This window comes from Cucurbita pepo, chromosome 12, assembly GCF_057944985.1.
Source record: "Cucurbita pepo subsp. pepo isolate OVF chromosome 12, ASM5794498v1, whole genome shotgun sequence".
Classification (NCBI taxonomy): Eukaryota; Viridiplantae; Streptophyta; class Magnoliopsida; order Cucurbitales; family Cucurbitaceae; genus Cucurbita; species Cucurbita pepo.
The window spans coordinates 183,007-210,935 of record NC_141809.1 but is presented as its reverse complement, the minus strand read 5'-3'; the positions used below and the strand labels follow the sequence as shown (position 1 = coordinate 210,935).

At 35.7% G+C, this 27,929-nt stretch overlaps 5 protein-coding genes, 1 long non-coding RNA gene and 1 other non-coding gene across 14 annotated transcripts; 5 read left to right on the top strand and 2 right to left on the bottom strand.

Moving 5' to 3' along the window:
• Positions 1-757: 757 nt before the first annotated feature.
• Positions 758-3,239, bottom strand: LOC111807603 (uncharacterized). The gene is made up of 3 exons (XR_015423267.1): positions 2,987-3,239; positions 2,170-2,365; positions 758-833 (listed from the first exon to the last, which is right to left on the bottom strand). It is a non-coding gene; the product is annotated as an uncharacterized LOC111807603 (long non-coding RNA).
• A 182-nt stretch (positions 3,240-3,421) lies between these two features.
• Positions 3,422-6,985, top strand: LOC111806516 (syntaxin-61). 3 transcript variants are annotated; one of them, XM_023691863.2, is made up of 8 exons: positions 3,422-3,576; positions 3,946-4,005; positions 5,028-5,141; positions 5,315-5,428; positions 5,677-5,867; positions 6,043-6,133; positions 6,232-6,297; positions 6,706-6,985. In XM_023691863.2, exons 2-8 carry the CDS (start codon positions 3,952-3,954, stop codon positions 6,814-6,816), a joined length of 741 nt encoding a protein of 246 aa, XP_023547631.2. In that variant the 5' UTR covers positions 3,422-3,576; positions 3,946-3,951; the 3' UTR covers positions 6,817-6,985. The 3 variants fall into 3 exon arrangements, with proteins under 3 accessions (XP_023547631.2, XP_023547633.2, XP_086985002.1); XM_023691865.2 differs by having other exon boundaries at positions 6,043-6,144; XM_087128876.1 differs by lacking the exon at positions 3,422-3,576 and having other exon boundaries at positions 3,988-4,005; positions 5,311-5,428.
• Positions 6,986-7,660: 675 nt separating this feature from the next.
• On the top strand, positions 7,661-9,764 carry LOC111807155 (YCF20-like protein (DUF565)). 3 transcript variants are annotated; one of them, XM_023692745.2, is made up of 4 exons: positions 7,705-7,845; positions 8,465-8,672; positions 9,093-9,316; positions 9,627-9,764. In XM_023692745.2, exons 2-4 carry the CDS (start codon positions 8,479-8,481, stop codon positions 9,665-9,667), a joined length of 459 nt encoding a protein of 152 aa, XP_023548513.1. In that variant the 5' UTR covers positions 7,705-7,845; positions 8,465-8,478; the 3' UTR covers positions 9,668-9,764. The 3 variants fall into 3 exon arrangements, with proteins under 3 accessions (XP_023548512.2, XP_023548513.1, XP_023548511.1); XM_023692743.2 differs by lacking the exon at positions 9,627-9,764 and having other exon boundaries at positions 9,093-9,585; XM_023692744.2 differs by lacking the exons at positions 8,465-8,672; positions 9,627-9,764 and having other exon boundaries at positions 7,661-7,845; positions 9,093-9,585.
• On the top strand, positions 9,649-14,559 carry LOC111807154 (arginase 1, mitochondrial). 3 transcript variants are annotated; one of them, XM_087129177.1, is made up of 8 exons: positions 10,660-10,810; positions 11,892-12,034; positions 12,120-12,279; positions 12,977-13,110; positions 13,261-13,470; positions 13,547-13,657; positions 13,733-13,999; positions 14,425-14,559. In XM_087129177.1, the coding sequence occupies exons 2-7, from the start codon at positions 11,894-11,896 to the stop codon at positions 13,991-13,993; spliced, it is 1,017 nt and encodes a 338-aa protein (XP_086985303.1). In that variant the 5' UTR covers positions 10,660-10,810; positions 11,892-11,893; the 3' UTR covers positions 13,994-13,999; positions 14,425-14,559. The 3 variants fall into 3 exon arrangements, with proteins under 3 accessions (XP_086985302.1, XP_086985303.1, XP_023548510.2); XM_087129176.1 differs by lacking the exons at positions 10,660-10,810; positions 14,425-14,559 and adding an exon at positions 9,649-9,789 and having other exon boundaries at positions 13,733-14,182; XM_023692742.2 differs by lacking the exon at positions 14,425-14,559 and having other exon boundaries at positions 13,733-14,182.
• LOC111807153 (protein NRT1/ PTR FAMILY 7.3) lies at positions 14,189-19,078 on the bottom strand. Of its 2 annotated transcripts, none has more exons than XM_087129175.1 (5): positions 18,762-19,078; positions 17,437-17,601; positions 16,790-17,007; positions 15,694-16,247; positions 14,189-15,265 (listed from the first exon to the last, which is right to left on the bottom strand). In XM_087129175.1, the coding sequence occupies exons 2-5, from the start codon at positions 17,591-17,593 to the stop codon at positions 14,392-14,394; spliced, it is 1,803 nt and encodes a 600-aa protein (XP_086985301.1). In that variant the 5' UTR covers positions 17,594-17,601; positions 18,762-19,078; the 3' UTR covers positions 14,189-14,391. The 2 variants fall into 2 exon arrangements, with proteins under 2 accessions (XP_086985301.1, XP_023548509.2); XM_023692741.2 differs by having other exon boundaries at positions 17,437-17,581.
• A 2,698-nt stretch (positions 19,079-21,776) lies between these two features.
• Positions 21,777-25,698, top strand: LOC111806947 (transketolase, chloroplastic). Its single transcript, XM_023692492.2, has 7 exons — positions 21,777-22,470; positions 23,010-23,100; positions 23,189-23,294; positions 23,396-23,678; positions 23,924-24,072; positions 24,161-24,314; positions 24,463-25,698. The coding sequence occupies exons 1-7, from the start codon at positions 21,976-21,978 to the stop codon at positions 25,420-25,422; spliced, it is 2,238 nt and encodes a 745-aa protein (XP_023548260.1). The 5' UTR covers positions 21,777-21,975; the 3' UTR covers positions 25,423-25,698.
• A 1,497-nt stretch (positions 25,699-27,195) lies between these two features.
• Positions 27,196-27,313, top strand: LOC111807838 (U5 spliceosomal RNA). Its single transcript, XR_002816986.2, has one exon. It is a non-coding gene; the product is annotated as a U5 spliceosomal RNA (small nuclear RNA).
• The last annotated feature ends 616 nt before the right edge of the window (positions 27,314-27,929 follow it).

The window sequence follows — 27,929 nt, the reverse complement described above, 5'->3', positions numbered from 1 at the left end:
ACCCAGATTTCATTAAGAGAAAGAAGAGTGCAAAAAGTGACCACAAAAACATTGGCCAAGATCACATAAAGGAGCCACCAAAAACGAATTATGAAAGAGCTCCAATTGTTTGTGTTAAAAGGAAAAATGAAGTCGCATTATAACTTCGTATTATGAACACAAGGGAAGCATGAAGTGTACAAAACTTTTGAACTTCTCCAAAAACCCCTCTCTAAATCCTCCAACACGCCCAGCTACACAACTTTCGAGTAGTTTGAAATTATCATCAATAGTTATGAACTTGGAACACTTGAACTGACCAGTTATATCTTAAATGGGGAACTATGGAATAGAAGATGCAATTGGATAGGTTAATTTCAGCTAGTGTTTACATGGATGGGAAAAATCAAATTTTAGAGGGAAGAGTGGATAGAGTGGCCAAAAAATAAAGCTATGCATTTGATTCAAGGTATAAAGCTTTAACATGAAATAATTTGTTTAGCAAGGGAGGGAAGAATTGTACGAACCAGAGGAAAGAATATGTCCACGTTGATGTAATGATAAAACAACTTCACCCACTGCCAACGTTGCACCATAGCGCATGCACAAATCAGATGAGAGACTGTAAGAAATTAACTTCTCTATAGCATAGCTGGCAAAATTTTCAGCATCGGAGGAGAACCAAACATTGTTTATAAGGGTGTAGAAACCTCTCCATAGCAGAAACGTTTTAAAAATCTTGAGGGAAAGTCTGGAAGTCCAAAGAGAACAATATCAGCTAGCAGTGGACTTGAGCCGTTACATTTGACGGATGCTGAAAGGACATCTGCATCAAGTTCTCTCAAGCCTTTATCCTGAAACATTCAAACCATGAGTAATAAGCCATTAAAACAACCCAACAAAACTGAGAAAACACGTCACAGGGTTTACTGCTAAAGAGAAAATGAGCTTCTCATTTTATGAGTAACGATTGCAAACACATTTGACAATAAAATTCTGTCTGCGATGCTTATCAATCACAAGGGTTGAAGAGTGGGAAATATCCCTCAATTCTAGAACTTATAAGTGCCAATATCCTAAAAAATGAATTGTGTATAGACAACTATGATCCCAACTTCAACCATTGAGTGTAGAAAAATCAAGACCTTCTGGTTAAAACATCAACGAAATCAAGAATGAGCAAAAGTATTATGACTAGGAAAAGAACAGCCAAAATGGAATTAATCTTCTTTCAACAAATTTCTCAATCCATCAACTTCAGAATTTGCACAAGCACATTATATGTTAATCAACACCCATCAGGTAATGCCTAGTACAATTCTTGAACAAAGGCAATTAAAGAAATTAAACATTTTCTAAATCCTATGTTCTTTTACGGTTTTACCAGATCCTCACCAACAGAACAGAACAGAATATCAGAGTTCTATATATTGTCATGTGCCAAAGCTACAGACGAACTTAAGGATCATAATGCACCAAAAGTCTAATATTAATAGAGCGCATGAGCAGGAACAAAAAATTTACAAAGAGGAACATCTATAACATAAAGTTTAAAATGTCAACTCAGTTTTTTCAATGGATAAGAGACTGAAATTTCATTAGAACGAAAAGAAAAAAACAGTATGTTGGAAAAATTAAAGAATACCTAATAACATATTTTGTTGCACAGTAGTTTATCAATAAATGGAAGGAGACACCCCTCGTATCGAGCTATACACACAGAAACTTTCAGATATTAAGTTACTCGAGACGCAAGTGAAAAATAGTCAGCAATATTCACTCTATCAATGCCATGTGGATTATTCCCTTGTCTTCTAACATTTTCCTTGACTTCAAGTCAATGGGGTGACCTTTCCCTATCGTACACATTTTTAAAATCTTGAGGAGAAGTCCAAAAGAGAAAGTCCAAAAAGAACAATATCTGCTAACAGTAGGCTTGAGCCGTTACAAATGGTATCAGAACCAGACACTGGGAGGTGTGTCAGCGAGGACATTAGGCCCCTAGGGGGTGGATTGTGAGATCTCACATCGGTTGGAGGGGGAACGAAGCATTCCTTATAAGGGTGTGGAAACTTCTCCCTAGCAAACGCGTTTTAAAATTAAAATTAATAAGAACGGACGTATAGGAACAATAATTCCACAGTTAGGTAGTGGTCAAAAATTAAAATTAATAAGTTCACAGTTTAATACCTCACGATCATAACAAGCAACTGTGAGAAGACGTGGAGAAAGTTGTTTCAAAATCTCTCTCATGTCTGTGCGATGGTAGGCACGGCCAAATGCTCAACACAAACATATGCAACAGCAAGGAAATATTTCAGAAAATTTCATCACGTTCATGAGATCCAACACTAGGTGGACCTCTTCGAATATCATAATGTAATGCCTGCCAGGAAGTTTAACACTTCATCAGAATAAAACAGCAAGGAAATATTTCAGAAAATTGGTTCAGCTCCCGGAATCTTGATTCCTGAAACAGAACCACCTTCACCAGCGACATAAATACCATTAGGACCCCCACCATAGCCATCTTGGCCACCAGCCTACCGCCATGCCATTAAATTCATATCATCTCAAACACCACGTCTTCCTCTTCACAGATGTAATGAAGGAAACACTTCAGAGAGAAAACAAGGAGGCCAGTACACATCTCTACTAGAAACCCTATCCACCTCGCTGACTAGATTGCAGCTGTTTTTCAATCAACATTACCCAAATTTTGAAATATCCCGAATAAACCAATGATTTTATTCTCATTTCCATAGATCTCGTAATCTCCACAGACGTAATAAATTACGAACTCAAAAGCAACTGGTCTTTTAACTTCCATGAACTAATTTAGTCACAACTTTCACCTTAATCAAATAAATAGTCTAGTTAACAAAATGAAAGTTAATTAGACCAGAGCTATAAGCTAAACAGGCACCAATTCACTAAAAATTTCCAATCCACAAATGAGATATGCGATCTTGAAACAAAATGGAAAAAGAGTTTCGGAAAAGATTACAATGGATCGGATCTTGTGGACGGATGAGATGCCGGAGACACGTTCATTTGAAACGATGTAGTCGAGAATGGACCTAACAAGCTTCCATTCTTGAAGGAAGTACTTATGGGTTACCCTCTCCTTGGATTCGTGCTCGTTATCGTCGTCGTATGCTGTCATTCCGTCGAACTCGTCCTTCTTGGGGCTGTTGCCGTCGTTGCCGCCATATTCAGAGAAGTATAAGCTCAGTTCCCGCCCGCTTCACTGAGCTTTGAAGTATATATATATATATATATTTCTAATGAATACTTAGTTTTTCACCCAATAAAAAAACCATTTAAATGGTATTTCAATCATTAAATAATAAACTAAGCAATTTAAGAAAGTATTGAAATTATTTATTAATCACTATGAATAGAACTTTAAATTTAATTATTTTTTAAAAATAGAAAAATAATGAAATTGGAAAAGTATTTAGATTTGGAGAGAAAGGAGGAGAAGAGTTTCTCTCCCTTCGAATCCTCTCCACAGGTCGTTGCGCTCTTCCTTCACCAGCAAGCTTTCAGCAATTTCTTCATCAGATCTACACTCTCCACCGCCCTCATTCTCAGGTTTTCCTCTTCTCCTTCTCGTTTTCACTCTCAGAACGCCGATTCTCGATCACTTTCTCCTTCCTGGTTCGTCTTTGTTTTGCATTAATCGATAAGCTCCAATTCTAGATCTGGCGTAGTGATGGGGAGAGGATTTTTTTCTGCTAATTTCCAATTGATGATCTCAGCATGCAATGGAGTTTTTTTTCTGCTAATTATTTGTTTGAATTGGAGCGAAACAAATTCGCGCGCGTAAATTCTATTTTATGCTCTATCGAGAGTGAAACTAAGCTGTTTTGAGGGTGTGAGTTCGGTTATTCTTTCATTCTGTTGACTGTGAACGGAGTATTGATTTCTGGAAGTCATTTTGTTAGCTATTATTTATTGCAGTTGAACATGCCATCGGCTCAAGATCCGTTCTATGTTGTAAAAGACGAGATTCAAGAATCTGTAAGTTGGCTGCTTGCGTCCTGTTATGATTACCTGCTGTGCTTTAATTATGCTCACCGACTTATTTAAATCAAGCTCCTTTGAAGTATGTTCTTTTTTTCTGCAATATTGATTTGGTTGTTAAAAGGAAAAGAGTATGAATTAGAACAGGGAGATTGGAGAGTGGAAATAGTGATAAAGTTTGAAGCTATATTCGCTTGCTGCAAAATGAACCAATATCAACAAACGAGACAAGATGAAAATTCTCATACAAAAATGTCAAAATACAAATATAACTAGAACTACCAAACAATGTGGAGACTGGAATGCACATTAAATCACAACGCTTGTAGCAACTGTCAGTGTTTGGAATATTTCGGTAGAGAACAAATATGATTGCTGTAAATGGAACCTTCTCCTTTCACTTGCTGACATCTTGTAGATCCTGATGAGATTTTTTTTCTTATCTCCAAAAAGTATATCCTGTCATTTGTATCTAGTATTTCTGTCAACACGAATATTCTGTGTGAGTAGACGAACATGGCATCCCAATACCCAGCATTCCTTGAACAGGCATAAGTTACGGTAGACTACGTGAAGGATATTGTTTGAAGGTCTGACTATGTCTTATTCTAGAAAACAATCGAATGCCTCATTGTTAAGCCTGTTCTACATTTCTAGATCGAATATTGATGAATGATTATTACTAGTTCCAGATGAAAGTATTATGAAGTCCTAAAAAAAAAAGTATTGACAGATCTGCATGATCCAGTTTCTTGTCTCCAAATTATGAAATCCTAAAAGAAAAAGCTAATGTTGGAAGTTCTCTGACTTGGTTCTGACATCCATAAAGTGTTGATTTACATTGGTGCTCGAACAGACGATTTGATCTTTCAGACCTTTGCTTCTCTAGTAAATAATTTTGGTCGCAAATAATTTATTTGTGAATTACATGTTTTTGAAGTGAATGTTGGTTTTCTACCACTTTTTTTTGGCTACATGTGTATTTTTTATAATGTGATTTTTCTTTTTATCTCTATCAGATCGATAAAGTGCAATCCAGCTTTCACCAATGGGAAAGGATATCTTCTGATCCAGGAGAGAGAGCACAACAAACAAAAGAGTTGCTCGCGTCCTGTGAGAGTATTGAATGGCAGGTAAGTTCTCAATTTCTAAACCATGTTGTCTGCTTCTTTTATCTGTTGTGCAACTTAATTTGTTCTGGGGCTTCAATGTGTGACTAAGCATGATTCAATATGTTGCTACTGGTGCTTCTAATTTTGTCTAGTGACATAAGCTTTCTCTGAAAGTCTGCTTTCTTGATAGGAAGGTGGACGAATTGGACAAAGCTATTGCTGTGGCAGCTAGAGATCCTTCTTGGTATGGCATTGATCATGCTGAACTTGAGAAACGAAGGAGGTGGACGAGTACAGCTAGGATGCAGGTATTACTTGTCTGGCCTTCTTCTTCTTTTTTTTTTTTTTTGCATCAACGGTTAAAATAAAGTAATAAACAAGTTTGCAATCCTTGTTTTTTCCATATAGTTATTGATGTGCTTCTTGTGGTGCTACGGTTATACCACTGAAGTTTATTTTCAAAAAGCCATTATAAAGACTCAAATATTCAATGTCCATTTTTTCTAAATAGTTTGAGCAGAGCTTCTCTTATGCATTTATTTTGTTACTTTGCTAGGTTGGAAATGTTAAGAAAGTAGTAGGAGCTGGAAAGGAGCAAACTGGAACTGCTAGTGCAAGTGGGATGCATCGAGAATTGATGAGACTACCCAATGCACTTGAAACAGAAAAATCAAACTTATATACAGCCCACCAAGAAAATGATGACTTCATCTCATCCGAATCAGATAGACAGCTGCTTCTAATAAGGTAATGTATATATATCTTACCTGGGTTGTTAACAGAATCCTCCTGCTTAAGTGGAAACCTATCTCTAAATTAAGTATGAGGATGAAGTACAAGAATAACATAATAAAATTTATGTAGAGTAGAGTACTTGTTAACTCACCTGAATTTTGATCCCCTGTAAAATGTGTATATATAGGCAGCAGGACGAGGAGTTGGATGAATTGAGTGCGAGTGTGGTGAGAATTGGAGGTGTTGGGCTCACAATACATGAAGAGCTCCTTGCACAGGTGTACATTCTGTAGGTTGCAGTCCTGCTAATTGATTCTCTCTATACATCTGCAGTCTGATGAACTTTCTAAGACTCGAAAAAAATCTTTCTATGCAGGATAAAATTATTGACAACCTTGGAATGGAAATGGACAGTACATCAAATCGTCTTGATTTTGTTCAGGTGTGTTCATGATCTCAATGCTGGTCATATGCACGAATATTAGCTTAAGGTTCACAATAATGAGATTCTGAAATCTTTAGCAGTAATCAAATCTATTTTATTCCTTGAACTTTCAAATTTGTTTAATTTTGGTCACTTAACTTTTAAATGGACAGTACATCAAAATGATTATTATTTCAAATTTCATATATTAGAATAGATATTTTAAATGTTTAGAGCAGACTTTGAAGTTTAGAGATCAAAATGGATATTTCAAAAGTCTATGAACTAAAGTAGAACAAACTCGAAAGCGTAGTGAGTGACCAAAATGGTATTTAAACCTTGTTTTCTTTTGTTCGTGCGTGGTTAATAGAAGTAAATACAAGATTTAAACATTGTTTTTCCCTTGTCTTGTATGGAACCTTACAGAAAAAAATAGCTGTGGTGATGAAGAAGGCCAGCGCAAAGGGGCAGATAATGATGATATTATTCTTGGTAGCTTTGTTCATCATCCTTTTTGTGTTGGTGTTCCTCACCTAGTTTTTGTTCATCATAATTCACACGAGGCATCATCCAGCCTTTATCTTTGTTTTGAAGTTTCTTTGATAGAGTTGGTATACCTTAATTTCTTGTAATTATAAATCTCTACAGGTTTATGATAGATTCAACAATTGCTGTTTCTAAGCGAGAGCAACATGCTTTGTGGATTGATTTTTTTTTTTTTTTTTTTAATGCATAAAGTTTATCAATATTGCTATCGGATCTCATAATCGTGTAGGGTTGATGAGGAAGTAAAACTTTGTGCATTTTCAATAATGTAAATGTAAAACGCGTTCGAAAGGTTAGAAACTAAGTTTATAATTTAGTAATGTTAAACTTGAATCTCGATTAGAAACTAGCTCAATTAGAAACTAAACTTGTAATTTAGCAACGTTAAAAGAAACTAAGCTTGTAAATCAAAGGAAAATGGATGAAAGGAAATGTAAAAATAGTAAATAGATAAATATATTATTTTAATCATAAAAATTTATAAAAATATGTGACATGTTTAATAGAAAAATTGATGGAGGGACCTTTGATGCCATGAAGTTTAAACATTATTTATTATTTTTTATTGAATTGAAACTATTACTATTTTTTTCGCGGAAAAAAAGTAATTTTGGGCTATTTTAAAATTTATAACCAATTTGAATATTTGAAAATAGTATATTAAAATAGAATAATTATTTTAGCCTATATTTTAGATTTCATCCTATTTTAGTTACTGTACTATCAATTTTTTAAATTGTCTCGTATTTTTTTATAAATTTTAAGTTTAGTCATTTGGATTAAATAATTAAAAAAAATGATATTGTAAAGTCTTAAATTTTTAACCCGTTGCCTTTCTTTTTCTCTTTTATTAATTGGCTAAAAGATGGACTATCCGAGTTCTAAGGTACGGCGCCAAAATCTGCCCCCACGCCGAAGACCGACGATTGATGAAAGAGACGAACAGTTCTTGCAGCTAAACCTCCATGGGAGAATCGTGAAAGATAATCTGACAGGTTGCTTAGGCTCGGATATCGATCTGTAAGCATTCTATTCAACCTATTTCTTGATTTTCTGGTTAATATCTATTCAGATTACTTCAATTTCCCCTCTCTGCGAGCTGTTGTTCAATTGATAGAATTCTAATTAGGTTTGCTGGAAATTGGTCTGCACCTTGAGTTTCTACGACTGAATCGTTGTATTTCAGTGTAATTTAGAGCGTGCGTAAAGGACTGTGGCTGAAAGATTTACACAAATTGAAAATTTAACGATTGGGAAGATTCTATCTGAGTTGTGCGAAGAGATATTAAGTTCTGCAGTTGAATTTGAACCATTTGCTTATTTTTACTAACTCTAAGCTATTTGGTTCACGCCCACAAGGTAATGGGCAGAGCGGATTTAGATTAAAGAGAGAAAGTTTGCATATTATTTCTAAAGACAAATTTCATATGATAAAGTTGTGAAGGGATAAAGGAACTGTCAGCTCCAAACAGCAACTGAGGACATATGAAACTCATAAATCTGTCTTTTCATCGTTTTATCGTTTCTTTGAAATGACCAAGGCACGAAGGAATAGATATGTGATGATTTCGTTTATTTTAAGATTCTATATAAAGAAGTTATGTGTTCATCAATAAAAGTACTTGAATATTGCTTGCAGTTCAAGATAATGTAATGGCATTTCCAATGAGGTTGTTATCCACTTATCCAAGAACCAGTAAGCTTCAATCTCCAAAATATGCAAAAACAAGAGTTTCGGTTCCCTGCCTCGCAGCATGCTTTTACAACACTTATGTGCTCCATGGTCAACTTCACCATCAGTCTTTTTCCTTCTATGTGACCAAACCTTCAGTGATAAAGAACTTCAAGTAAGTTACTTAAGGTAGCTGTAATTGCTAGGGACTATGTTAGGTTAGGTTAGTTATGCTATTCTTGTATGGCGTTACGAGCATCAAAATGTTGAATTTGTTCAAGAAATGCAAGTTATAAAGTCAGTCAAGCAGCTTGTTTCTGCCTTTCCTGCATCTCTTCATTATTGTACCATACAAATTGTACACAATAGTTTCCTTACTTGGTAGAACACTTGAACTTCATAAGTTCATTGCAAAGCCTATAGTAAAATTTCTCTTGGGCCCTTGGCAACACAAGGGAAATAATGATTGTAAACTTTAGGATGCACCTCAAAGGGAAAAGGTGATATGCCATATGATCTTTAACGTTATTTGAGAAGAATCGTCGTTGTATGATTAGTCTATGTTTGTAATTTGTTATTATTCTTTGTGGTACAGGAAGATGGCCTTATCCATTAGGAGCAGTGTGGAAGAGAGTCCATTTGATCCTCCTTCAAATAGCTCGAATGGCAGAACGAGACTGACACGGATTATTTCAGCTATTCAAACCAAGTTGAATGCGAGAATTAACGAGTTAAGGAAAAATCTTCCATTGAAGATACTCTTCTTCTTGGTTGGGTTTTACAGTGCAACTGCATTTGCAACTGTTATTGGTCAAACAGGTGACTGGGATGTTCTATCTGCTGCATTGGCTGTGGCTGTTGTGGAGGGGATTGGGGCCCTCATGTATAGGGCTTCTCTTCCCCTTTTGAACAAGATTAAAGGCCTAATAACCATGTTCAATTATTGGAAAGCTGGACTTTCCATGGGTCTTTTCTTGGATTCTTTTAAATATGAAATGGATGATATTTTTGGGTTACATAACCTCTTCCATTTATACTTAGAAAATGTAATTCATATCATTTATTAACAATTCAAATTCATTGCTGTATATCTTCAAATTGCATTAACTTGGGTTTATGCTTTTCCAAGTTCTGAGTACACAGGATGGAACCTCCAATTCTTGGATCTGAAGCCTTGGGACAAACATGGTTGCTGTTTGAAGGATTTCCTAAGAGTTGATTTCCATTGTCTAACCAATTAGCTCAACCTTCTAGACGAACATGGTTGTTGTTTGAAGACTTTCCTAAGAACTGTGAGTAACTTGACGACAATTTTTTATTCCTATTGTCTAACCAACTAGCTCATATGTTCTCGACAAAGACATTAGATGCTTTAATTTTATATCTCTGGTAGTTATGAACTTCAAAAGAAAGAAAAGGAAACTACATTTAATGTAGCTCTCTAAAGTTACTTTATAAAATCTCTCTTTTTAAGTTCTCTTTATGGAAAAAGAAAATCTATCTGATTTCATCTTATCTCTAGACTTCTGTTTACGGCCACGCATATATTCTCTTTTGAGATGGAACACCATGAGCAAGCTCTAAATGAGAATCTTCAAGCCAGGTGTTATCGGAAGCTTGTGAAAGGGGCAAGCGAGGCAACGCCTGTGCGGCCATATTCCCTTACTGGTGAATAAAACTAGAAAGAAGCTAGGAGAAATACTTCCTATCATAACGCAAGTTGGATTCCTTCTATAGCCGGCCACCTGTTTGCGACATCCACGTCTCGATGGTTCGGTAGCATACGGGTGGCCGCCATAAGCACCTGACACAACGAATTTTGGAGAATTCCATTAGTTCAGTTGGGATGAATGGCGTCGTAGAGTTAATCTCATTTTGGCCCTTAAACTTTAAAATTTATTCCATTTTGATCTATACTCTTTTCAAAAGGTAACATGTACGGCTCTACGTTCTAAAAAAACAAGGACCTCAAAAAGTTTTAACGCCTTTTGACCTATCAGCGTGAATAACGTTGGTTATAAAGTTAGTTAGAGACGAATATGAAATTTAATCCTAAATTTTAAGTTTGGTAAGAAAAGTAATATAAATATATTCTTTTATTTTATAAAGAAAAGACTAATAATAAAGTAATAAAAATAGAAATATAAGAAAATAATATTGTTTTAAGAAAAAAATTATTACTTTATTTGCCGCTTTTTAACTGTCACGGGGCGGCAATTGGAAAGCGCGCTCTTCCACTGTGCTGATTGGCCCATTCATTCGTTCGTTCGTTCGTTCATTCATTCGCTCCATCGACTCGCTCGCCCTTCATCAGTAAGTTTCCGATACTCTTTTTCTCCTTCTCCATTTCCATTTTCATTTCATGATTCTGTTTCCGATAGCTCTTGCGTTTGGATTTGTGAAAGATGTTCTTGGTTTCACGAGTTGCGAATTGCACTGTTTTTTAGCTCTTCGTGTTTTCTCTCTTGAGTCTGTATTTGCTGCTCATTGCTGTTATTCGAGGTTGATTTGCTTGGGGGCCGGAAAGCTCCTACTCACCAGAAATTCTCCACAATTACTTAAATACGGTTGTATCGTCGGAAAAGCTAAAGGAAACACTTCTTTCCTTCTCCGATCGGTGTGGTACACCAATCTACTCCTTTCGGAGCCTAAAGTCCTTGCACCAACGTGGGATCTCACAGTCCATCCCCTTCCGGGCCTAGCGTCTCGCTGACACTCCTTCCCTTCTTCAATCAATGTGGAATTCTCCAACCCACCCCCTTCGAGCCCAACATCCTTACTGTCTTGCTGACACTCCTTCCCTTCTCCAATCAATGTGGAATCCTCCAATCTACTCCCATCGGAGTCCAACGTCCTTGCTGGCACACCGTCTCGTGTCCAACCCCTTCCGGGCTCAGCCTCCTCGCTAGCACATCGCCCGGTGTCTGGCTTTAACACCATTTGTAACGGTTCAAGCTCACCGCTAGCAAATATTGTCTTTTTTGAGCTTCTCTCCCAGTTTTTAAAACATGTATGCTAGGGAGATGTTTCTACACCCTTATAAAAAAAATATTTCGTTTCGTTCTCCATCCAACTGACGTGGGATCTCACGATGGGAATCTTTTGCCCGCTAGGAATGACCCTTCCGGGAAGAAAATTATTAAAATATGAATTTCTGGAGAATTGATGTTCTTTACCTGATTTTCTTTAGCTGCTTATCACCATTACTCTTTTCCCCTTGAAGCTGAGGCTGCTCAGTGGTCGCCATCTCATTTCAGCCTCCCTCTTCCCCTTACAATCTGAAATTCTCATTTCTAGCTATGGAATTGGAAACACGTTGGTTTGAACCGATGTGGGACCAAAATAAGATTATATTGCCCTATTTTAATTCATATATACCATTCTCATTTTACAGAAATGTCAGTGTTAGGACGGAGAGGAATTCATTACTTTCACAATCTAAATTCTGCAAACGTTCCCACCTCATTGATTCAGAAGGGTCAAAATCGTGTTATTGAAGCATCTCTAACACTCATTCGCGAGAGGGCAAAGCTCAAGGTTTAGAACTTGAATTTATTAAGTCACCCAACATTTCTTCAGTAAATTTGGTAACTTTATTAAGGTTTTGGAGTTCTTTTCCTAGGGTGAGCTGGTGCGTGCTTTAGGAGGTGCTGTAGCATCAGCTTCTCTTCTTGGAGTTCCTTTGGGACATAACTCATCATTTCTTCAAGGCCCAGCGTTTGCACCTCCTCGGATCAGGGAAGCCATCTGGTGCGGGAGCACAAATCCAACTACAGAAGAAGGTATTCTATTCTGTTGCCTCTGTGAACTTTTCATGAACTTAACTTAGTATTTGTTGAATAAGATCTTTGTAATGGCTCAAGCCCACTGCTAGAAGACGCCTTATTCGAAAGTGAAAGTCCAAAGAGAACAATATCTACGAGCGGTGGGCTTGAGCGTTTACAAATGGTATCAAAGTTAGACACTAGGTGGTGTGCCAGTGAGGACGCTGCGCCCCAAAGGCGTGGATTGTGAAATCCTTCATTGGTTGGAGAGGGGATTAAAACATTCCTTATATGAGTGTCAAAACTCTTCCTTCCCAATAGACGTGTTTTAAAAACTTTGAGGGAAACCAAACAAAGATAATGTCTACTCACGGTGGGCTTGGGCTTTTATGTTCTTAATAGTAGCTTAATCCTCTGTTGTTCTTGCTTTGTAATTGACAATATTTTCTATTCTTCAAGATGGTAAATCATAATTTGTTTTGTAGTCTTGTATTTAAGATTTTGAAATTAGGCATGAATGATGACATGTGGGGATAAAGTATATTAGAACATTCTGATTTCAGAAGCTAATTGTGAAACCTATGGGATTTTGAATGTGTATTGTGTTGTCTGGACATTCATTTACCTGCAAGTTGGGGTACATGACAAGACAACAAAGTTCTATCTCAGCTCAAATTATACATGGCAATTGAAAAACAATGCTTTTGTGATGCAGGGAAAGAACTTACTGACCCCAGAGTGCTAACTGACGTTGGTGATGTCCCTGTCCAAGAAATCAGGGACTGTGGTGTAGATGATGAAAGATTGATGAAAGTTGTGAGCGAGTCTGTCAAGCTGGTCATGGAAGAGGTGAGTTACTCCCGAACTTATTTTTCTTTTAATCCATCATTTTTCTCCTCATACTTGGTGGATTTAAAATATTTTAACTGTTCTAGTGTCTACCGGTAGTTTCTGGATCAACATTCAGAGTAAATATTATTTACAATCTTTATCCATCAGGATCCACTACGTGCATTGGTTTTAGGAGGCGACCACTCCATATCTTACCCCGTCATCAGAGCTGTTTCTGAGAAGCTTGGGGGTCAAGTTGATATCCTTCATCTAGATGCCCATCCTGATAATTATAATGCTTATGAAGGAAACTATTTTTCACATGCTTCTTCTTTTGCACGAATTATGGAAGGTGGTTATGCCAGGCGACTTTTGCAGGTAACTTTCTTTCCTCTGAATCTCATATATTATTACTGATGTTTTACTGAACTTGAGTAATGCTTTTTCATTTCAGGTTGGTATAAGATCAATATCTCAAGAAGGAAGAGAGCAGTGCAAAAGATTTGGAGTGGAGCTATATGAAATGCGAAACTTTTCGAGAGATCGCGAATATTTGGAAAATTTGGTACTGTGTTTCTTCTATGATCCTTGCTAGCCATTGTCTGCTTTCCTAACTCATACTGTATCATATGATATGCAGAAATTGGGGGAAGGCGTAAAGGGTGTTTACGTTTCAATAGATTTGGACTCTCTCGATCCAGCATTCGCTCCTGGAGTGTCTCATATTGAGCCAGGAGGTTTGTCTTTCCGTGATGTTCTGAACATCATTCACAATCTCGAAGGGGATATCGTGGGCGCCGATGTCGTTGAGTTCAACCCTCAGCGAGACACCGTCGATGGGATGACAGCCATGGTTGCTGCTAAGTTGGTAAGAGAACTCACAGCTAAGATAGCAAAGTGAAAAAAAGTAAGCCTCGTCTACTTCATCTATTAGGTTTCTTGCTACTGTTCTTAATCACCCAGTAACTACTAGTGAAGTGAGAGTGATGAGCCAAGGTTTTATATGTACTTTAGGCAATATGGTTTATCATTCAAAAGTTGAAGGAACCATATATATGGAATAAAAATTGAAAATCGTCCTTCTGCGTCATCCCAAAGACGATAATATATGAGTTTTATTTAGAATGGTTGGAGGTTCAAATCTTCGGATTCTAAAAAGATTCTAAAAGAAAATGAGCAATGTTTAAATTAAGACTGGAACTTGTATTATTGCCAAACCTCTCTTATCAAAGATGATAATATCCATGCTGTGTCTCAACCATCTTTGTTCCCTGAAATTTTCCTGTCTAGAAAGGATTCTTACTTGAACTCGCTATCAAACTCCTCTTCTAGGTCTTCATCTTGGTTCTCTATTATAGAACCTTTATACCTTTTGGCACAGACAAGGTAAAAGACCAAGTTGAGAGCAGTCAAAGTGGCTGATAGAAAGAAAAACCGGTCCAAATGACCGTCGTTCAGGTTCGGGGGAACCCAACCGGGCTTACCATTAGTTTTTGTGATAGCCATTACTGTAGTTAAAATCAGGCTTGCAAGATAACTCCCCATTGCTGATGAAGACATGGAAAGTCCCATTCCCAAGCTTTTCAATCCGTCTGGTATTTGTGATGTGAAAAAATCCATCTGAGCTACGTAAACAAATGCTTCGGAGACCCCCACGAGTACATATTGTGGCGTTTGCCAGAAAATACTCAAAGAACTAGTTTCTTTACCAGTAACACTTGCATACTTCAACCGTCTTTGCTCGACAAAGCCTGCAATTACAAGTGCTACTACTGTAATGGCTAGGCCGATCCCAATCCTTTGTAGCTCACTTGGTGGTTTTGGCTTTCGTTTTGCAATTCTGATGTATAAAGGAACTAGGAGCCTGTCGTAAAGCATGATGAACAAGGTCGTGCTTACAATGTCGAAGGCGGTCATGCTGGCTGGAGGTATATGGAAGTTTGACACAACGAGGGTGTCCATGGCAGCTCCTTGTTCAACAAAAAGAGAGAGCATTTGAATGAACACAACAGAGGCGAAAATAGTGCATAACCAGACTGGAAGAAGCCTCAAAATGCATTTCACTTCCTCAACCTGACTGACAGTGCAAAGTTTCCATGGATTTGCTGTTTGCCCTTGGTTGCATATCAAGTTTATCTCCTCTTCTGTAAGAATGGCTGCTCTGTCCAAAAATCTGCATTATTCAAAAAAAAAAAAAAAAAAAAAAAAAAGGAAAAGTGTTCATCTTCCAATAAGTTTCAGGTCAGCATCTTGATTATTGAGGCTTCAGTCATATTACAACTACCCCCATACAAACATACCTACAAGCATACATATATATATAGATATAGATATAGATATATAGCTGTTCAATATCTTCACAGGTTAATAATAAAACTTTTTAAAAGTGTAATGTGTTTTTAGAAAATATAACTAAGAATAATTTCAGTAAAATCATTTTACTTAGATTACAATTACAAAAATGAAAAATTATGATAAAACACCTCAGTGTCTCAGAAAGTTATCACTTAAAGTTGACATTCATTTTTATCTAAAACCTTTTTTAATTATATCACACGAAGAAAAAAAGACAAAAAGAAAGAAAAAGGAAGACCCACTTACTTGAAGCCTTCAGTGTGAAGCATTCTCCTTGTACCCTTTTTCCCCCCTGGACCTTCATAAAGACCTTCTCCATTTGAGGGCATTTTTAGATTCATCTTTTTCATGGAAGCCATTATAACTTGAGAGAATCTTGATATAGGATTTCCAGAAGGTTTGGACTGTCTATATCTTGAAGTTCCACTCAATAACAACAGATAGGCAAGCAATCCACACACAGCACATATCCAAAACCCCACCATCCAATGCCCCAAGTTCTCTATATAAACCAAAACTGTCTCTGAAATCAAACACCCCATGTTTATTGACACATAGAAGTAGCTGTAAAATGAGGTCTTGGCTCGCTTTTGCTTAGGATCCTTGTCGTCAAACTGCTCTGCACCGAATGTAGCCAATGCAGGCTCAGGGGCTCCATTTCCTAAGGCGATTAGATAGATCGATATGTAAAATATCACGAGTTCAGTTAAGCCATGAGGGTCACATAATTGACCTATTTTTCCACAACCACTGGGTTTGAGCAGAGATATATGAGTTAATAAGGAAAGTGCTACCAAACCCTGCAAAAAGAGAGTATGAAGTTAGTTCATGTAGCAAGAATATTGTTCTTTGTAAGGCTGCCAGTTACTAAAAAGATGTAACCTCAATCTCACGTAATAAAAGAATTTGTTTTTAGTTTTCTAAGCTAATTTATTGACTATTCCTTAGCTAATTTAAAAACTTACAAAATCCTTAATTGTCTATCGAAGTTCTCCGACTCTATGGTGAGCTAAGCCTACCCAACGAGTAGCAGGGCGAGCCACGAGTGAAGTACAACAAGCAGGCCCTAGACAGCCCGCTTCAAAAAAATCCCTCAAGTTTCAAAAGTTAAATAAGGAGAGGAGATTGTGAGGTAACTTATCTGCCAAACAACTTCTCGACTTGTTTTCTAGAGTTATTTGAATAAATTTTGAAGTAACTTAGAGTCGGCTGATATCTACAATACGTCCTTGTTCTTGGAATTTGACCAAGAGTATTTCTAAAAATTGAAAGTAAATGTATGTGCATTTAGTCGTTATCAAATCGTCTTGCAACAGAATAACAAGGGAAGAAGCTGACTTACAACAATGAAGACAAGTTGAAAAATTACACAAGTGAGATATCTTCCCAAGTATGAGTCGCTGAGAAATGCACCCAACAAAGAGAAGCAATAAGTGGTTCCCATCCATCTGCTGAATGTATTTGCTGCTTCAGCATTGGTTTGCCTCAGCACTGACTTTGAAAACAGAACCAAATTCACTTCAACTCCCGCAAATGCCAGTGTGATCAATCCTTGATTCACTGCAACAGTTACCAAACCAACTTCTAAGCATTTGGAGGGGAGATAAAAGTTGGAGCTTGTTCCATAACATCGTATATGTTCTTAAAATTGGAGACTGGAAATGAGAATGTTTCCAAACAACTCAAAGCAGAATCAAAATCTTTTTTTTTTCTTTAAACACATGGGACCAATGAGATCTCTGACCTCTTAGTTCAGGGCATACACGCAAACTAGTTGAGCTATATTCAAGTTGACGTAACCAAAATGCTAATTTAATTTTCTTAGTTTATAATATGCTCCATCTATTTTTCTGAAAATGGTAACAATTGAGAAAATCGAATGTTATTAAACTATCCCTTCTGGAAAATGAGAATGCCGAACTTGAAATGAAAATGGCGTTGAGATTCTCAGTTTTTTATAATACGACCACATAAACGAGTTTTGTTTACCTAGCAGCAGCATCCCACAATTCCACCCACCAACTTTTCTTCCTTTTGCTGTTGTTTTGACATTTTGATCAGCCAAAGCAGCTTCTTCTGAGCCTGAACTCTGAAACCCTTCTTGGCCATTCTCCAACTGATGAAGATCTGCCACCTTTTGCAACATTTTCAATACTGTTAAATTTTTATAAAAGTCCATTTCAATATCAAATGAAAGCTAAATAAAATATATATTAATAGCTATCATTGATGCAGCATTAGAGATTAAAGTATATGTTTAATGGACTGTAGCAACTTTGACTTTTGATGAAGATAACAGTTCAAATGGTGTCACTCTAAGTTAAAAAATAAAAAGGGGAAAGCAAATCTATCTAGTATTGTAGTGTCCTAAGAGATAAGAAGTTGTTCTAAATCGATGGGCTATGATAAATTTAATTTTATCTCCATACTCCAATACTCCTCTCACTTGTGGATTTGAAAATTAGAACAAGATGGAGGAAATGGTTGTCAATCCATATTAATTGAAGAGAAATGAGAGTATGAGTGTTTAAACATAGTACTACTTGCTCTCATATTAAATCACTATCGAACCCATAAGCTTAAGCGAATAAGTTGTAGTAAATTTAATCTTATATCAATACTCTGTTGTATAAAGTGATGATCGAGTGGGCTTAGGAAGGCATTTAGTCTCTGAAAACACATTTGGCTCTTCAATCAACACGGGTAAGAAACTTTGTTACATTTAGTAGAATTTTTCACAATAGGGCCTAATCATTACAACAACCGCCAATCGTCACTTAAACTTTCTGAGATAATAATCTAAATTTTTTGAGATAATAGTTTTGTTCATGTTTGATAATCATTTAGTTTTTGTTCTAAAAATTTGGCTAAGAATTCGAATAATTCTTTGAGAAAAGTGAAAACAGCACTAAATACCGTGATGAAGAATCAAACACGATTCTCAAAAACTGAAAACAAAAAATACAGGGGGCCTTAGTCTGGATGGGAACTAAATCATTACCCAAGTAAAAGAAAAGTATAGACTCAATGCGTTGTTCAAACAAAATAATAAAGAAACATGTTTATATCAATTGATCACGAACATTTTGTAATAGAAAAAACAAAAGATGGCTAATCAATCCACCAGCTCAAACAGTCAAAAGCAAACCCTATTGTGAATAAAAATGAACTTTTAGAGAAAGAGATAGAGAGCCAAATGGACAATGATAGCATGAATTGACCGATGTGCGGCATTGGAGGCAAAATCATGAAAAGGGAAAATTGAAGTAAAGCCAAAGCAAAGCAAGAAAACCATGATGAGGCCACATTATTACCTGAAGTTGGTCATTGCCTGAAGAAACGGTCCCATGGAGCTCTGGTTTTGACTCCATCGCCCTAAAAAAATTGCTCCCACTCGCAAATGGTGAAAGAGGGAAAATGAGGCTTTGAAATACGAGTGGAAAGGCAGGAAATCTAACGCTGAAACTGAAGATCGCCATGCATGGCAGATGCTTTGAATGAAACCAACCGGATTTGCGTTGAAGTTGACCACAGCAGCCATGGACGCTTGTCCTCAACACACTGCCATTCGGCCGCTTTTCCCCATACTAAGGATTTGTTTTGTTCGTTAAGTTCAGACTAGAGAGTAAGCGCCAAAAAACGGAGGGTGGATGCTTTATTATTGTTATTATTACTATTATTAATTTAACCTTTTTTTTTCTTTTTTCTAATATTCAATAACTTAACCACTTTTATATTAATAATATAACATTCTAAACTAATTGCACGATAATTAACTATACTAATTATAAATATTGGTTTTGATTCTTATTTTATGTTTTTTAATTAAATATTGATATTTAAATATTCAAAAGTGTTAATTTATTATTGCATAGCTAATTAATTTATAAATTAGTGTTTCAGTAAAAAGATATTGGATTGCAGGGGAAGGCCCATGGGCCAAATTCCATGGGCCTTCCTATCTTAAAGACATAAGGCCCATGGGCCAAAGTCCATGGGCCTTCCTATCTTAAAGACAGAAATTTATATAATTTACATTTTCTAAATATAATAATTTTGTAGTTTTTAGATATTAAAATAAATCAATAAAAGTATATTTTCTATAATTTCAAAGGGTCAACAAGGTAGGTCCCATCTTTTTCCCTACCAACTCCCTCCATTATTTTATATTTGTCCAAACTTTCATCTCTTCCCCACCAATCCCTCCAATATTTTATATTTGACATCTAATTTATTTCTGATTAATTTTGTTAAGCACTAATTTCAAATTTAAATCTTAATTACTACTAATTTCAAGTTATTTTGTTAAAATAAAATTTCAAATTTAGAAAATAACGATGATAAAAGAGTGGGCATATTTGATTTCCCCCACCAAACTTCTTATATTTGATGCCAACAACCCACCATAAAGTCTTATTTTAATCAAAAGCATACTATTAAAAAAAATATCAAATATATATCATTTCTAGGTGAGTCAAATTAGTTGGCTACATTATCCTTTATATTAAAATATTAGATATTGGCATTAATTTGAATTTATCTAATAAAAATAATTGGACGTTTAAAATAAATATTATTCAATATTAACTGATCTTTCCTCTATCTTTTAAAGTTAAACGTTTAAGATTCTCATACACACTCGTTCTACTGAAGAAAAAAAATTAAGATTATTTTATTTTATTTTTCGTAAATATCCATATAACGCGTATTGAATAAGTTTTAAATCACGCCTTATCATATTAATATTTTATGATGTTTTTTTAAAATCAATTACAAATTTGATATTTATCGTTTTAGAAAAAAAAATTCATTCATCTTGTTTTAAATTAATTTCAATTATTTTGCATTTAAAGTAGCAATTTTTATTTAGGTGATTGAGTTAATTAATTGAGTTTTTGATTGAATAAAAAATAGAAAAAGTGTATATTTTCAAAATAAATAAAAACAACTTATAAATTAAATAAAAATACTCAACTGTTTCTAAAATTAAATAAACTTTTTTATATTTGAGACTTATTAGTAATTATTATTTATTACATTGTTCAATCAAATAAGCGATTTATATTATTATTATTATTATAATATTTGAGAAGAAAAAAATTTGATTTACGTAAAAATTGAAAAAGAATTTTATTTAACATACGTTTGGGATTCAAATAAGGTAGTTTGGTCATTGTCTTCAAAATAGGAAAAAATTGTACTTTTCCATAAAAATTAATTTTCTAATAACAATTGTTTATATTTGAAACATTTTAAATTCCAAAATAAAATTCTTCATCATTATATTCGGCTCCCCAAAATTTAAACTGTTTATGAGCTGGATTTCATTTTTTAAATAAAATTGAAAAAATATAATATATATTAAAAAAATCATTTTTTTTTATCCATTAAAATTTGTTTTATCTGAATTTACTTAGACTTTAACTGTTCAGATGAACACTTAATTAAAAAATAGCATTAAAAATCCTAAAGTAGCTATGACTTTATAACACATTAATCTTTAAAATAAATATTTAAAAGCATATGAAAATTAATAAATGTCAACAGCCGTGGGTATACTATTTTTATCCTTGTTCTAAATTATATTTTTTAATTAAAATGTTCAGCGGAGAAATCAATGATTTCGGCCAAAAACAAACTAAAGTGTTTTTTTTTTTTCAAATAAAAAACATTAAACCGATACAAAGTAGAAATAAATATTTGGCTGCTAATTTTTTATGGAACCCGGCGGCGGCTAAAGCAATAATCCTTTAATTAAATATTAAATGAAAAATATTTCGATTTTCTATTATAGTCTTTCTCTCACATGTAGGACGTGACAAAGAAATTTAGATGGAGGTGAGGCGAGAAATATAATTTAAGTCTCCAACTCTGCTTAGCTAACAAGAATAAAATTCTCTTTACTCTCTCCTATTTCCGCTCAAAATCGTCTCGGTGCAGTTGGAATTTAAACAAACTTTTTTTTTTTTTTATGGTGGTTGATAATACACTAATTATTATTTAAAAGTTTGATTATTCAATTCAGATGGTTAACTATAAAATAATTTTATAAGGTTAGCATAAGGTTTTAAAATAGAAAAATTAGTTAAATATATAATCTAATATTTCACAATATTGCAAATTTAATGAATATAATTTACTAATCTTATTAAATAAAAAAAAAACAATTATTTTTTGTGAAGGAAAAAATGATTGGTTTACTTGCATTCATTTTGTTTGTAAAGTATAATTAATAGAAAGAAAGTTTCATATCAAATTCCTGTATTTTTTTTTTCTTTTCCATATATAATAAATTAATAAATTGAGATGTACTGGATTTCTAGCTGACAATCAACGGCTGAGATTGTATGTTTATAGAATAATCCAACGGCGAATCTGTCATCTTCGTTCACCTGTCGTCATCTACGAGGAAGTTCAACAACCAAAGTTCAAAATTCTCCGTCGAAATTAAAAACCCGGAAGCCATTTCTCAGCAAATCAGTACCAAAACCACCATCTGCGTCTCGAATTCTTCAACCTTCTTCAGCTATGGCTTCCACTTCCTCTGCGGCCCTTTCGCAAGCGCTATTGCCCCGAGCCACCTCTCACCATGATTCAAATCCATCCGCCGACCGCGTTTCTCTTTCCTCTCGCTCTCTTCCCAGTTTCTCCGGCCTCAAATCCACCAGCTCCGCCGCCATCGCTGCATCATCTCGCCGGATCAGGCCATGCCGGTCCCTCCGTGGAGTGGTTCGAGCTTCGGTTGCTGAGACGGTCAATAAGACCACTGAGACGTCGTTGATCGAGAAGTCCGTCAATACGATCCGTTTCCTCTCGATCGATGCTGTGGAGAAGGCGAATTCCGGCCACCCGGGCTTGCCGATGGGTTGCGCTCCGATGGGCCATGTTTTGTACGATGAGGTTATGAAGTATAATCCCAAGAACCCTTACTGGTTCAATCGGGATCGGTTCGTCTTGTCGGCTGGCCATGGATGTATGCTGCACTATGCTTTGCTTCACCTTGCTGGGTATGATAGTGTTAAGGTAAGCTTTGTCTGAGTTTGTCCTCCTCTCGTTCTGTTGCTTTGTTTGGGTTTGATCTGTTTTTTCTTTTTTGGCGTTGTTCGACTCCTATGATTTCGGATTTCAACTGGATCTCGGTTTGTTCTGATTTTTACTACTTATGAATGGCGTCCTATTTGGTCATGGTATTGAAATGTTCGTCTTGTCTTTCCTTTTCCTCATTTGTGTAATCTAAACGTGTTACTTTTCTTTTAGAAGTTTGTTGGCTATGGAATTATATGGCCCAAGATATCGACCCGTGACTTTTCTTTCGTTAAGATTATACCATCAAGTTAGGTTGAGGTTGGGTTTAGTACTAAAGGCGTATGTTTAAATTCTGGATTGAAATTTACTGCTCAACTAAACTTAATAATTTGCTTGTTAGATTTCATAACAAAAATTAATGTTGTATGGGTTTGAAGAATATAATTTGATTTGAACTGTGTACTAATCCATTTTTCTCTGTAAAGGGACAATTTATATCCACTGTGACTGATGAATTTAGATTTGTTAATGATTAGGAAGAAGACTTAAAGAGTTTCCGTCAATGGGGGAGCAGAACTCCTGGACACCCTGAGAACTTCGAGACGCCCGGAATTGAAGTAACGACTGGTTAGATTCTTGTATCGAAGTTAAAGTGCTTAAGGTTTGGACACTGTTGTTGCTTTTGTTTGATTGTTAATTGTTTTGTTTTGTGAAGGTCCTCTTGGACAGGGTGTTGCAAATGCCGTTGGTTTGGCACTTGCTGAGAAGCATTTAGCTGCTCGTTTCAACAAGCCCGATAATGAAATTGTTGACCATTACACGTATGATATCCGACGCTAATCAGTAAACTTCTTCGATCCATTATAAAGAGCACTTTGTGATGCTGTATTATTCTTTTTTACTCATTTTATTCAATTGGCAGATATGTTGTACTGGGAGATGGTTGCCAAATGGAGGGAATAGCCAATGAAGCTTGTTCGCTTGCTGGGCACTGGGGACTAGGCAAGCTGATTGCTTTCTATGATGACAACCACATCTCAATTGATGGCGACACGGAGATTGCGTTCACTGAGAGTGTTGACAAACGATTTGAGGGTCTAGGGTGGCATGTTATCTGGGTGAAAAATGGAAATAATGGCTACGACGAGATTCGTGCTGCCATTAGGGAAGCGAAAGCTGTAAAAGACAAACCCACTTTGATCAAGGTTTGCAATCCCTTCAGAACTTTTGATGCACAGAGCTCTTGTTTTCCTGCATAGCTCTGTAATATTGCTCGTAGTTCAAATTATGTGAAAGTAAAATTTAAGCTGTTATATCATAGTCTAGTATCAGGGAGTTTATGGGAAAGTTAATCTTAATATTTACGGACGTGAATCTGAACTAGCTTTGCCGAGTTGTGATGAATTTCTACAAAATTGGGTGTGCTGAATTTACGTTTAAAATGTTGTAGGTGACCACAACCATTGGTTATGGATCTCCAAACAAGGCTAATTCCTACAGTGTACATGGTAGCGCACTAGGTGCAAAGGAAGTTGACGCCACGAGACAGAACCTTCAATGGCCGTACGAGCCTTTCCACGTGCCTGAGGATGTTAAGAAGTATGGATATAGATGATAAATGAACTATCGTTTTTTTGAGTTTAAAGGGGGTGATTCATTATTGATCTACCCTTGTTTTATCCTATAGGCACTGGAGCCGTCACATCCCCCAGGGAGCTGCTCTTGAAGCTGAATGGAACACTAAGTTTGCCGAATATGAGAAGAACTACCCAGAGGAAGCTGCTGAACTGAAGTCTATTATTAATGGAGAACTAGCTGCTGGTTGGGAAAAAGCACTGCCAGTGAGTAGCCCGTCCCGAACATGACTGTTTATTACTTGTTAAACTGACATATTACGACATGTAGTTAGAGTTCGCTTTTTTCTTCATGAAAAACTATATTGTACGTTATTCTTGCCTAAAGACCGAGTGTTTTCGATGTGTTATGCAGACGTACACCCCGGAGAGCCCAGCTGATGCCACTAGGAATCTTTCCCAGCAAAACCTTAATGCCCTTGCAAAAGTTCTCCCTGGTTTCCTTGGTGGAAGTGCTGACCTTGCTTCATCAAACATGACACTGCTTAAATCGTTCGGAAACTTCCAAAAGGACACTCCTGAAGAGCGTAATCTTCGATTTGGTGTTCGAGAGCACGGAATGGGAGCCATCTGCAACGGAATTGCCCTTCACAGTCCTGGACTCATTCCTTACTGTGCTACGTTCTTTGTTTTCACAGATTACATGAGAGCTGCCATTAGGATATCCGCCTTGAGTCAAGCTGGTGTAATCTATGTCATGACTCACGATTCAATCGGTCTTGGTGAAGATGGGCCGACCCATCAGCCAATCGAACATCTGGCAAGCTTCAGGGCTATGCCGAACATATTGATGCTCCGACCGGCTGATGGTAATGAGACTGCTGGGGCATACAAAGTTGCAGTACTTAACCGAAAGAGGCCTTCAATTCTTGCCCTTTCTCGCCAAAAGTTGCCTAATCTTCCTGGAACTTCCATTGAAGGAGTTGAAAAGGGTGGATACATTGTCTCGGACAATTCCTCAGGCAACAAGCCCGATGTTATCTTGATTGGAACTGGTTCTGAACTTGAAATTGCCGCCAAAGCTGCAGAGGAACTGAGAAAGGAAGGAAAGGCTGTTCGACTCGTTTCCTTCGTCTCTTGGGAGCTCTTCGACGAGCAATCAGATGCATACAAGGAAAGCGTTTTGCCTGCTGCTGTTTCTGCCAGAGTGAGTATCGAGGCTGGAACAACATTTGGATGGGAGAAGATCGTCGGAAGCAAAGGAAAAGCAATCGGCATTGACCGCTTCGGAGCAAGTGCTCCAGCAGGGAAAATTTACAAAGAGTTCGGTATCACGGTTGAGGCTGTTATCGCCGCTGCTAAACAAGTTATTTAGAACAGGTTAGTTGTAATTCGCCGAATGAAATCCAAAATCTACCATTTGTTTGAATTTAGGCGGGAATTTCTGTAGAGACCATTTCCAAGAGGTCTGTTCCAATGACATGGTCCTCTTATGCTGCAATAAAAGAGGTCTGAGTTTTCGGTCCACTGTGTGTGTGTTTGACGACAGTAGACACTAGGATAGGACTCCTCTGTTTTTTTCTTTTTTTTGGAACTTTTGTTCTGTAAGTTCTTCAAGTAACGAGGTTCACTATCCTTCGTGTTATTGTGATATGATGCCTTTCTTTTTCTATTGGGAACTGAAGTGCGATTGGATTGGTGGATGATGGTTGAATAATGTATTTATAGTTTATTTGAATAATGGTATGTCAAATTTGAAAGTACCAATAAAAGGGAATCTAACGAAAAAGAGGACAAATAAAAGAAGGGTCATACTTCATGGAGGTGAGAGCCCACCCTTTGGGAACATGGAAGGTTATAGCAATTTTTTTTTTTTTTTTTTTTAATTGTATGATTAAAATATGGTTGTAAATTATTTTATTCATTAAGATGGAGAAGGATTCCATCCATATGTTTAAGATGAGTTTTAAATTTTGATTATTTTTTCAAATATTTCGACCGATATTACTATTACAATTATTTATGATTTTAATCTCATTTTTACTTTTCATCTTTAGTAAATTTTAATATCAATATTTGAGTAAACGAATTGCATTAGAAATATCTCTCAGAGTAGGGTGGGGACGACCCATCCCCATTCTTGTCGAGAATTGGAATCACCACAATTTTTTTTCTCCATGTTTTTAATTTTTTAAAAAAATTATTTTGTGAAGAAACTTTTATAATGTATAGTTCTATTTTAAAAAATAAATAAATAAGCAAACATCTAATATAATATTTATGAACAAAAATATAATATAATATTTTTAAACCAATCAAAATTTGATATTACAACTTAATATTCCACACACAAAATATAATATAATATTTGTAAACAAATCAAAATTTGATATTACAACTTAATATTCCACCCACAAAAAGTTTAAACTTAAATATGACATCACAGTCTTAACATCTTAAACTTAAATATGACATCACCGTCTTAACATCTTAGATGTAATATATAAGCAATAATATATATAGGACCCAAAGTTCATTATTTTGGATCCCAATTTCACAAACTTGGAGCTTATTATTCAAAGTAACATGTAACGAATTTAAATAAAATGATGACCCATTTTAATGGTTAGATAAAAGAAAAAATATAAAAAAAGAATGATATATTATAATTTGTAATAGAATATATAATTATAAAAAAGCGGGGTAAAAATTGTGCTGCAAATGGAGAATACAATCACTATCCAACCTCATTTATCTAATCCAGAAAAATTCCTCACCACTCTTATTTTTATTATCGGTTTAAATGAATTTTTTTTATCTCATTTGAGAAAGACATAGTAAATTTACATCTGAATTGTTTACAACAATGAGAAGTGTGAGGACATAAACAGTTGACTTCACGTGCACATTCAACACTACTGAATTACATAAATAATTTTAGAGTTGAGATTTGAATTAAATACTAAAATTGTGCGTTTAAATTTATTTATATTTGGATGGATAATCAGATAGTATAAGTGATGGATGAGAGGGGAGGCCCATTACAGACTCCGGCCCATTAAAACAAGATCCCACATCGGTAAAATCTAAATTTTCAGCGGTCTAGTGGAGTATAAAATGGGGAGCCGTAAAATTCAACAAATCACGCAGCCGGAGGTCGAGTACAAAGCGATCTATTCTTTCGCCTTTTACTAAAGAATACCGTGTGCTCGTCCCGTTCACCGGCATACGCCTGTTTTTGGAGGGATTTCTCTTCCCCGAGGAGTTCCCATAATCCAAGTTTAATACCTTTTCAGAGTTTTTAGTATGTATTTTACTAAAGTGATTAGATCTGATTTTTAGGATATAATCTGTTTTTATCACTCTCTTAGTTAAATATATTTGTATGTTAACAGTTCTCTTCCGCAACTTGGCCTCATAATTAAGGGTCATTGACATACTACAAGTATACAATTGACTTTTTAAATATGATTATATAACAATTTTAAAAAAATATAATTATAAATCAACATATCAATTTTTTAATATGAATCATGTGATATTATTGAAAATTTATATGAATGATGTGATATTATTAAGAAGTTATTTAGGGGTTCTTTATTATTTAGCTTAGTATGTTTATTGTTTAGTATGTTTTGTTAAACAATAAACGAATAAGTACATAAAAAAGAACGTATTGCATGTGATCTTTACTCAAAAGGGTTATTGTAAAAAGGGTTGTTTTAGAGTCGAGATTTGAATTAATTACTAAAAATTTGCGTTTAATTACTAAAAATTTGCGTTTACATTTATTTATATTTGGATGAATAAGCATAAGGGCCTGTGGGAGGGAGGCCCATTACGGCCTCCGGCCCATTAAAACGCGATCCCACATCGGTTAAA